The sequence below is a fragment of the Rhamphochromis longiceps genome, linkage group LG10, assembly GCF_057381845.1.
Source record: "Rhamphochromis longiceps isolate RC_006_pf linkage group LG10, R_longiceps_female_GT1.1, whole genome shotgun sequence".
Lineage (NCBI taxonomy): Eukaryota > Metazoa > Chordata > Actinopteri > Cichliformes > Cichlidae > Rhamphochromis > Rhamphochromis longiceps.
In genome coordinates, this window is record NC_140566.1 from 23,471,301 (window position 1) to 23,482,848 (window position 11,548).

At 43.5% G+C, this 11,548-nt stretch overlaps 1 protein-coding gene across 1 annotated transcript; it reads left to right on the plus strand.

Moving 5' to 3' along the window:
* Nucleotides 1-4,552: 4,552 nt before the first annotated feature.
* Nucleotides 4,553-10,876, plus strand: spry4 (sprouty homolog 4 (Drosophila)). Its single transcript, XM_085421028.1, has 2 exons — nucleotides 4,553-4,912; nucleotides 7,062-10,876. Exon 2 carries the CDS (start codon nucleotides 7,109-7,111, stop codon nucleotides 8,255-8,257), a length of 1,149 nt encoding a protein of 382 aa, XP_085277154.1. The 5' UTR covers nucleotides 4,553-4,912; nucleotides 7,062-7,108; the 3' UTR covers nucleotides 8,258-10,876.
* The last annotated feature ends 672 nt before the right edge of the window (nucleotides 10,877-11,548 follow it).

Sequence of the window (11,548 nt, forward strand, 5' to 3'; positions counted from 1 at the left end):
ATAAATCTATTTCTCAAGGTTGATTCTTGCTCCACAGCTATTTCATGTGTTTGGGGAAAGCTGTGAGCATACAAACATGGTGTGACCTTGGAATGCACTATGAAAGTATTCAAACTCTTGAGTTTGTATTTCTGCATGAGCCCCACACAACTGGTGTTAATTGTTGAAAGATTTTAAAACGTGAAACAGGGGAAGGGGTGGGCAGAAAAAATAAATGGTGGTTTACCTGCAAGAGGAAGCTTTAGATTTAAGGTGTGAGTACCCTGTAAAGCTGTTACTGTGATTTGCATTGAAGGGCCGTCACCTAACACCGTTAACATGCTAAGACACACAAATACAGATAGAGTCAGGAAATATTAGACAGACAAACAGCAACAGATTAGTGAAAAACAAAGACAGACAGACCTAAGTGATAAGCAAAAGGTGTACTGATGCTGTAATTTGATTTAGACTGAGACATTTGGGGATTGGAGCACATCGAAAACAAAGCTGAGGATAACAATTCATACAGTAGAAGTATTTTACATTACAAATAATGAAGACTTTCCAAAGTTTACTCAGTGACATGGTAGAAAATACTTTTAACATTAAGTATGTCAAACTGCTCATGAAGCAGATGGGGCTAATCTCAAACTCACAGCAGTAGCCAGCAGATGTGGCAGGAAGAAAAGTAGGGAGGGAAGACTCTGGAGAGAAATCCGGGCCTTTCCTTCTGTGCATGTATGCCTGGATGATCACACCGATGAGAAATCTACAATTCAACGAGCACTTCATGTGGGCCATGCCTGGAAACCAGCCAGCTGCAGACAGAAATCTTCAAGTATCCACAGTGTGTGTCTTTGTGCATGTCTGCACATCTGTGTGTGCAAGAGACATACAAAAATGTGAGCTAAAGGAAAAGGAGGCCGCCATTTCCTAATGTTTTATTATGTCTTCAGTTTTTTGGTTTTTTTTTTACAGTACTCTTTTAAGATAGCTTTACACTGAAAATATCCCTGCAGACTAACAAGCCAGCACACTGTCATGGTCCATTCATCTATTTTTCCCCACTTCTCCAAATATGGATCAGAGGAGAGAGCAGTCTAGGAAGAGATGACCTCCTCCATTTCAGCCACCTCCTCCAGCTTTTCTGGAGGGGAAACCAAAATGTTCTTAAACCAGCTGAGAGATACAGTCACAGTCACAGTCTGTTCTGGGCTGGCTCCAAAGGCCTCCTTCCAGCTCAACATATCTCTAGCATCTCACCCAGGAGACATCCTACTCTGAACCCCGAACCACCTCAACTGAGGTGTCGCACAACATAAAAATTATTAACAGAATCAATGACAAAGGACAGTCCTGGCAGAGTGCACCTGTCACCAGGAATTAGTCTGATTTATTGCCAGCAATGCAATACAAGCTCTCACTACAGCTGAACAGGGGTCAAAGAGCCCATAACACTGAGCCCTTTAACCCATATTTCCGACGCACTGCCCAAAGTATGAACTCAAATGCTTCCTCGAGGTCTACAAAACACATGTAGATTCTTGAGAGGATAAAGAGCTGGTCCACTGATCTACAAACAGAACAGCTGCACAACATCCAGAGCCTTAAGGGACTTCAGGCAAATCAAATCAACCCCAGGGGCCTGGCTGCTGTGGAGTTTTTAATTACCTTGGTGAACTCAGCTACAGCAATGGGCAATTTATTCCCAATACAGAAGGTGCATCAGCAGGATTCAGGGGCTCCTTGAATTATTCTTTCCACCAGCTGACTAGGTTGAGTTCAGCAGCACCTGATCCCAAATGGTTAGGAAACTGCTTCCTAGTCCTGAGTCACCTGATGGGTTGCCACAATCTCCTTGAGGCTAACCAATAGTCTTGTTCCATGTCCACGGTAAATGTCCCTCACATCCAAGTTTTTTGCTTCAGCTACTGCCCTATCCTCAAATCTCCAGAGTTTCACCAGCCAACCAAGTTCCTTTCCCAACCTGTTTTATCATCCTCCCCCACCACCTGATCAACTGACAGTTCAGTTCTTCTCTTGGTGACATCCTTATGCTCGAACAGTGAGAATGAAGAACATGTGACCAGCAGAGGTCCAGTAACATAACACCAGCCAGGTTCCGATTGGGCCAGCCTATCGTGGCCCTTTCATGTCACCCAGTAGGTCAATGGCATCCCCAGAAAAGGCAACCTAAACCACCAGTGACTCCAATATGCCCGCGCGCTCTGAACTCATTCTGCACAAACAACAGTCAAAGCCAGTGCGTTGACCCAAAGATACAGGAAAGCAAGACTCTCATTCACTGGTAAAAATCCCAATGCACCGAGGGCAACTCCAGCACTGAGTAGTCCAGCCCCTCTCCAGAAGACTGGCTCCAGAACTCAAACTCTCCACTCAGGTAAGCCCAACTATATCTAGCTAATATCTCTCAGCCTCATGCACCAGCTTAGGCTCCCTCTCCACCCGAGAGGTGACATTCCATGTATCAAAATCCAGTTTCAGCAACTGGAGATCACAACCACCAAAGCCCTGACTTCTGACTGCTATGGACCCCTATGGCCTTTTCTGTATATGTAGGCCCACATGAGGGCTAGCCCATACGGCACATTCAGGCTAGGCCTTGTGAGATAAGCCCCTCCCCCAGAACTGGATGCAGAGAGTGGCCTCAATAATCCTGTTCTGGGAGCAGTAACGAGGACCATTGTTTTCTTCGTCAAGGGGATCTTGTGAATCGCACTTACTCTAGCTTCTCACCTTGGCAGACCCTACCATGGGCAAAACAATACAATTCCTGGGACCACACAGGTTTGCACACCGCTTCACCATGATGAGGTGACACTTCATCGATTTATAGACTCATTTATATGTTTAGGTCTATAAGCATTTAGACAGTGGTAAGATATTTGTAATTTTGTACACCACCGCCAGTGAATTTGAAATCAAACTGTTAAGATATGAATAAAATGCAGACTTTCTGTTTTAATTCAAATGGGTTTAATGGCCATTTTAGAAATAGATCTGATTAAAACCTGTACTTCAATCATATCTTGATGGTTTGATTTAAAATTCACTGTGGTGGCGTACAGAGCCAAAGCTCCACAAAAAAATGTGGTCCAAGTATGTTGATCTTATAAAATGACTCCCACCAGAGCAAAACAAGAGACTACAAGAAGCTGCAAAAGTTCTCTTAAACTTAGTCATTTATGCAATGTAAATTAAATAATAGGCTATTCTTTGCAGGTGTGATTGTTTTCGTATGTCTCCTACTGCCGTACCTGACCATTTGAAACACCTCTGACTAAATTCAAATTCTTTTCAATCCATGTTTTACCGACATATCACAGTAATACGCCAGTCCATCCAAACACATATTCAAAAATTGAATGCTGACTTAATTCCCTTTCTTTCTTGTATTCTTTCTTTTTTCTTCCTCCTTTTTCTTCAAAACAATAATCCCAATTTGGAGATGTAGTGGTTTCCATGGTGATGAGTGCAAATGGATAATAGGGCAACTGTTAACCTTTGACTGGTTAAAAGCCCCAAGCTGAGGGAGGGGAGGTAGGATAGTGGTGGGGAGTTTGCAGGGAAACACACACACACACACACACACACACACACACACACACACACACACACACACACACACACACACACTAGGATGTCAGTGAGAAAGGAAATTCGCACTCATTTCCTCCGTGTGGTTTCGGTACAAATCAACAACATCCTGTCCTTTTGTGAATCCTGCCTGCCCTCATGCTGGTTTGTGTTTCAGAGTAGGCGTTAAACCCCCCGCCGTTCTCCTACCCCTCCTCCTCCTCCTCATCTTCTCCTTTTTTTCTTTCTTTTTTTTAAACATTGCCAGAGAGGCTGTAGTCATACCTCACATTGTTGCCGAGGAAGGAAGGGCATGTCCTTGTTCGTAATAAATGTCTTTAGCTGGAACAGGAACACAAGGGGAGCGGCTATTATGAAGTCTAATCGAGCAGAGGCATGTGACCTCCGGTATCTTGATATCCTCGTTGAGAATCCGCTGAATGAGGCAAAAAAAATAAACCTCAGACGTACACTATATTTATTAAACGTTTTATATTCTCGCAGATTCTGGTATGTATTGTTTTTCTGCATCTGCATGTTTTCCATTAGACACAGGTCGCCATCCATTCGTCAGAATCAATACCAGAGATCATATCTGCCTTCAATGAAAAAAAATTAATTAATTCATTGCAGATTTGGCCCACTCATATTCCGCTCTATCGCCTTTCTGTTACCATATTATAATCATAACAACATGTAGCATCGCTGGCTTCGTATATAAATAAATTAGGGGGATAAAAGGGTGGGGGGGACATCAGAGCCCACTCTTTATGTAAATCAGGCCTGACATTGCCCTTGTGACCAAAAAAAAACCCCCACCTCCTTCTCATTTCCTCGCCCCCTCCTTTTTCTTACACACACGCCTCATTCGCTATTTCTTCCCATTCATAAAAACGTAGGTATGGCGCCTGCGCAATGCTATTCGGAGTCCTCCCCATTCATAAAAATGTAACATCCGCATTTCAGCCCTCCCCAGTCGCGCGGCCCTGCCATTCACAAAAAAACAGAGAAAAAAAGACCAGGCATCTGCGCAGTGCCGTCCCTTTCCTTTCCTCTACCCTCCCATTCATAAAAACTCACTTCCCTCCCCCTCGGTGGTTGCAACATCATATCCAAAGCTCCGAGTCCACAACCGCAGTCGTCTTTTATGCACCAGCGAGTGGAGAATAGTGCGGGGCACCAGTTCGCCGTCCCCATACCTTGTTCTTATTACCCTGTAAAGTTTGGACTTATCTTTATCCATTATTCCTGGAGCTACTCGCTGCCTTGGAATAAAGCCTGTGCGTAAACGTCGCGCGCAGCGGAGAGATGAAAATTGTATCCTGAAACAACAGTAAGTGATCACCTCTCGTGTTTTTCCTTTCTTTCATCTCTAGATGTTTGTAACTAGTAAGTGTGTCACTGTAAAGAGAAACTGTTCGGTACTGTTCAGTGTTGCCTTCACTTGACTGGTCCTCTCAGTCTACTCAATCGCGTGCACTAAAACGCTCCTGCAAATTCTATTTTGCAACAAGCTGTTTCCGAGGGTTTGCAGTTTAGGTCAATATTTAACCACCGACTTCGGACCAAAAGCAAGGTGAAGGTATCAGAGATGGAGAACGACGCGTAGTCCAAACCGCCGCTTTTTTTCTTTTCTTTCTTTTTTTTAATATCAAATACGCATTTCAGCGGCTGTCGCATCGCTTCGTACATCCCCCCCCCCCCCCCCCCCTTTTTTTTTCCTTGTCTTTATTTTTTTTCAAAGACACAATAAAAAGCAGCGGGGCAGACCCACACTTCAATCTCTGCGTGATTCGCCCTTCTCTCCAAAGCCTGTAGGTACGTTTATCTCTCGGGCGGTTCGGTTGCGTGTGTCCTTCTCGCTCTGCAGCGACTGCCTGGCTGGCACGCCATCGATGGTGTCAGGTGTTTATGCCATTAGTTTTTTCGTTTTAGCCCATTGGCTGCGACAAATCTTGTATTAATTTTCTACAATGCATTTGTTGTTGTTGTTGTTTTTTGCGTTTTGGTTTTTTGAGTGCCGTGGACGTATAATGTCCAGCTTTACACACACAGCTACGCACCGAACAGCCGCCTATCAAAACGACTCTACATTCCCGTGTCTGGTGGCACGCAATGTACCATTTCCTTTATTAAGCTTGTGTGTTTTTTTGACATTTTACAAAAACTGTTTGAATACCTGCTTATAACGCCTATATAAACATGCTATTTGTGTAAGTCGAGCTGCCGCCTCCGGTTTTTATGACTCAGTCATTGACATGTAGGGAGGGACGCGCACACACATAGACACACACACGCACACATTCGGGCTTGCACACGCATAGTTCCGGCTTGGAGCTTATAATAGTCTAGATTTGACGATCACAAGCGCTTGTGTCGGTGCCAGCTATGTCGCAACAGGTTTCTCAACCGGGCTTCTGAAAATATGAGGAATGGGAGAATCACACTGACAGCTGACGGTCAAGCAAAGCTGTGTCTACCACTGATACATTTACGAAAAAATAATACAGATGTATATATTTGCTGGGTGATGTGCGCAAGCCCAATAAATCACAAGACGAGCATAATCAAACGAAAATGATCTGAACAAGCTGATTTTTTCGTCGGTATATTTTGTTATAAGGTAACCCAAATGAATACTGTAGACAGTAGGTCGGTGAGCTGCTTTTCGTCAATATATATGTAAATAAAATGGATAAAATAAATCTGCCGAGCGCTCATTGATGAAACGGATGAAACCGATTTCTTTCAGCCTCACCATGACTGGAGCGTCTTGATTCATGCTTGCAACACCGAGTGCAGCCAGCAGCCCATTCACAAAAAACTGCAGTTCATAAAATCAGCCCCATTCACAAATCCCAGGGTCTGATCTCTGATTCAGATTCGTGTTTATGCAGTTTGCACACTGACAGATCAAATTTAAAAATACAACATTAGGTCAACTTGTATTACATGAAATAGCTGTGATTCTATAAAAAGACCTAATTTCCTTTGCCTCTTGCATTCATTTAGTCACCGTTGAAGTCTCTTTTCTGGCAACCTTCTTGTTACTTTGCCTTGTTTTGCATCTTTGAGTCTTTTGCATGCAAACCCTGCTCTCTGGTGCTCCCTGCTCTTTGGAGGGGAGGCAGTGAGAGCCCAACTTCTATTGTTCTAATGTCAAAGTTAGAATGGAGGAGGCTTAGACTGAATACCCTGTCGGTATTCAGTCTAAAAATCACCATGGTTTGGAAACTCTACATTCAAATAATTGCAAAGATCCGGTCTGGAGAAAAAAAAGATTTCTATGGAGAGACTTGTTTTAAAGATTCAGTATTTGTTTTCTGTGAAGTGAACTACTTATATCAAATGTCACGTTCGCATGCTGTTAGAGGTGTTGATCTGACATCTAACCATCTTTAATTCTCTAGTTTATTGCCATTTTTTTTTATATTTTAAGATGAGATTAGTCTTAAATGTCTCTTTTGTATCTGTTTCTGCAGTATTGCTAAATGCTGCTTTAGAGAGAAGTCGAGGCACCAGCCTACATATGGAGTCCAGGGTTCCCCACCACATCCCCGGAGTGTCCTCCTCCCTCATATCTCAACCCCTGCTGGACAGTCGTGTGCCCTATGGTCGTCTTCAGCACCCTGTCACTATTTACCCCATCGACCAGATAAAGTCATCACACGTGGAGAACGATTACATTGACAGCCCTGCTGTTGTTTCTCAGCAGCCTCCCAGCCAGAAATCTTTGAACCCAAGAATCACCTGGCTAGGTCAGAATCAAGAAGCCTTTCTTGGTGCAAACCACAACCATCATCACAATCACCAACACCAACCTCCCCAGCATAGTAGGTGCGAGCCCCACCTTCATCAGGACACCACCACCCACCCTTGGATTTCCTTCAGTGGAAGGCCCAGCTCTATCAGCAGCAGCAGCAGTACCTCATCTGACCAGAGGCTGCTGGAACACGCTGCGCCCACTCCAACAGTGGACCACCACCCTAAATTGCACCCTCACCCCGGCCCCATCAGTACAATCACTACCCAAACTCCAGGCTGCTTCAGTTCCTCAGAATCTAAGGTCCTCACTTCTTCCTCCTCTGCTTCGTCCTGCTCCTCCTCCTCTAAATCCCTTGACCTCAAGTCCGCAAAGATGCCTGTGGGAGGTGTATGCTCCGTTGGAGGTCAGCAAGGGTTGGCAGTGATTCCTTCCTCTCCGACCGAGAAGAAGCACCTCCTTCTTTGCGAGCACTGTGGGAAGTGCAGGTGCACAGAATGCACACTTCCCCGAACCCTTCCTTCTTGCTGGGTCTGCAACCAGGAGTGCCTGTGCTCTGCTCAGAGCATGGTAGATACCGCCACCTGCATGTGCCTGGTCAAAGGGATCTTCTACCACTGCACCGAAGACGAGGATGATGAGGGCTCCTGTGCCGACAAGCCCTGCTCGTGCTCGCAGGCCAACTGTTGTGCACGCTGGTCCTTCATGGCTGCCCTTTCTTTCGTCCTGCCTTGCCTGGTTTGCTATCTACCAGCGATGGGCCTAGCCAAACTGGGACAGAAATGTTATGACAATATTAGCAGGCCTGGCTGCCGCTGTAAAAACTCACAGAGCGGTGTGAGTGTCCCCGTGTGTAAAAGTGGAGCCACAGAAGCAAAATCTGGCACTCTGGAGAAGCAGCAGCAGGGATCATGATAGTGGACCAAACTGTGTGGTGGTGACCTTGCTAAAAAAATAAAAAAAAAAAGTGGACTGGACTATACCATACTTGTTTGCTCTCTATGGATTGGACAATCCAACACCAACCCATTAAACTATCCCGTTAAACTGCTGGAAGATGACTTATGTAAAACAAAGGTACAAAGATGTTTAATAGGGTGTATGATCAAAAATGGGCCTTATATGAGGGAGGTGGCAAGTAGGAATAGCCAACAGGCCCTCTGAGATGTTTTTGTTCTTCTTTGTAAGAGTGACAAAAGAACAAGAGACAAGCTTGTGGGACTGGTATTTGTGTTTTGCGAAGATGGCCGTAGGCACAAAGTCATTGTACCTCTCTGCTGCTCAATATTTCTCAGCTAATTTTGTAATGCTTACTAAACAGAAGCTGGTTGCTGATCCACAGAATACATAGAAATTATTGATGGATGGTTAATATCTATACTTAGCCCCCACCCCCCACTCCCCACCCCAACCCAAAAGCACAGCCCAGCGTTAAACATGAAAACAAGTGATTATCTATAGCGTGGTTTCAATGACAGGCCATTGCAGGAGTGAAACTAACACTTTTAACTACTCACTCGCTCCAAGGTTATCGTGGCCACCAATCTTTTAGCGTTTCCCCTCTCTTACACCTGAAAGATGCTACCTTGGTATTGCTAACATTTGATCTCCATTGAGTTTTTATGTCCAGAGTGGAGCTGTAAAAACAAACCTTTCTAGACTTTAAAATAATAGCAATTCCCCTTAACTCTCACCATGTATTGTGCATAAGCAGTTGAGATGATCACCTTACAGTGTGTTTTCCACTACGAGGTGGTGAAGCCTAGACATTCTCAAATATTTTGAATGCTGTTCACCAGTCACCTTTGACATAATGCATGTCATGACTTGCATGCTTTAGTCTAATGGTTACCCACTGTACTAGAAGTCGATTTGTAGTAGAGAAATGTGTTTAAAGAAAAAAAAAAGTAAAGTACACTCAACCTTCTCAGGGACAGTTACAGTAATCCTCTCTAGAACTTGGCCTACACCGCATGTTGATTACTAAACTGCCTAAGAGCCTGGTCTACTTCCTCTTTGCACAAAAAAAACAAAAAGGCAAAGAAATATTTAGGGGCAAAAAGGCAAGAGTGAATCATTTAAAACGAGTAAGCTAAGCTAGAGACAAACTGGCCAGAAAAAAGTGTTTCCAGAAGAGAGGGGGTGCAAGTGATAGAGAGCAAAGAGGGGGAAGAGAAGGCATAGCAAAGTCGCTGTTGTGTATGTCTGCAGTCAGCCTTTGTAGAGTAAACCTGCCACTTGCACAACCTTTTTAGGAAGACGCAAACCCCTTAAAGGATGTACTAAAGCACAGTATTAACCACCTCAGCTATCTCACATTACGTTGGTGTGCACTACATTTAGTCCCCACCCCACTGCCCCCACACACAGAGCGTCTTCATCACGTTTAAATCATTATGCCACGTAGCTGCATACGTTGAATAGCCTCTTTTTTTAATTCTTAAAGTCTATTTTTGTGGCTTGCGTGACATTTTTAGGACTTTGCCAAAGGAAGCTGTTATACAGTAGCATGCTTTTCCTGTCAGAATGATCACAGTCACGCCAGTCTGGCCACGTGGTGTTGACGGCAGCTGGTCATTATTAAAGGTGGGCTGCCCTTTAATACAGATGGCCATTTCCGTTTGGCATAAAAGCGTACTGTCTTTGCGACTCCATAACACACATCTCTGCTTCACATCGGACCTGTGACTTTCATTAGGGTGCCTAACTTTGCTTTTACTTGTACTTGTCTAGTTGCACAAAGCTATCAGACGGGGGGAAAGGGAGGGAAAAAACACACATGGTCCTTAGTCTTTAATGTATGAGGCAATATTTTCAAAACCTAGCAATTCAGCCTGAGAGAAAAGGTGCCAAAATGGGATTGGTCGCGGGACCGGGCAAATGCCTGGTCGTCTCTAGGTGGGCAGCAAAAATCACAAATGTTTTGACAATATATTTAGTACTAGAGCTATGCAGGTGAAATGTTATTTGCTGTAAATAGTTTCACAACATTTGTGTTCTTTAGAAGACACTTTTAAATGTCCTTGAAAGATTGCATGGTACATTATAGCTACGATTCAGTACAAAATATATAGAGAATATATTAGATATATATTTTGAGGGTAAGAATACGATGTTTTTGTGGTTGTGAGGAAAAGGAAAAAAGGAGAGTTTCAAGAAGAAGGTTGGGGAAAGGGGTAACAGAAATAACAGACGTTTCTATTACTAGCACTTGATTTAGAAAAGTGTGCCCGGCAATAAATTAAAGAAGAAAAAAAAAGGAGAAGAAGCAGAAAAAAAACTCCTGCTGTTTATGCTATCCATGGCTCATTAGCAGTCGAGAGGCTAAGCTAATTCCCTGGTTCCTCTCCGAGTCCTAAAGACTGTGGACTCATTGAATCCACACAGGGAGCACAATCTACCCCCATCAGCCCATTTCCTGCCGTTACTCCTCGGTGTTTCAGCTCCCTCTTTTTCTCTTCTTGCTTTTCTTTCTTCCTCGCTTCTCTCTTTCCTGCCCCGAGAAATTGCCCAACAAACATCCCTGACCTTCCATGATTGACAAACACAGCTGCTGTGCATAAACTTGTCATACCACAGAGACATGGAAAGACATGTCTGTCTCTCTTTCACTCTCGACTTGGTTTTTCCTCTCCAGTTGTGTTCTGCGCCATCTCTTCTCACCAGAGGACATTTATTTCCAACAGTTGCTGCCTTTTTTCTTTTCTTCTTTTGCTGTTACTCAGCTCCATCACTGCAAAAGCAATGCTCCTAACTTCATGTTGGCTTTATACAATCACGTGCTCGCTATCCTGTTTAAGGTGTGGAATAATCATCCAACAGCTCAAACATTAAAACCTTTTCTTTACGCTGTGACTTTTACACACCAATCCCCCTGTGTGTCATTCATTTGTGAACACGGTTTTCTTTTCTTTTCCTTTTTTCTTTTTTTTTTTTATTTAAACCCAAACAAGAGGAAAGGTCTCAAACAGTTGGGTGATGCTACTCCATTCTTTTATACCTTTACAATGTCATTGTTGGGTATTGAGAAACAAGATCTGTGCTTTTGTTTTGTGTAGATATAACAAAAAGACAAAAATCTCATATAAAAGGTTCCCTTTATAGATATATTTATTTTGAAGTTCTATTTTATATAGTATTTATTTAGATGCCAACTTTTTGTTTGTGAAGAAAGCTTATGTCGAAATGGAATGTACATTGACAATG

What these genes read in the sequence shown, in the direction of transcription:
- spry4 (XM_085421028.1), top strand. Translation starts at nt 7,109, where the DNA reads ATGGAGTCCAGGGTTCCCCACCACATCCCCGGAGTGTCCTCCTCCCTC.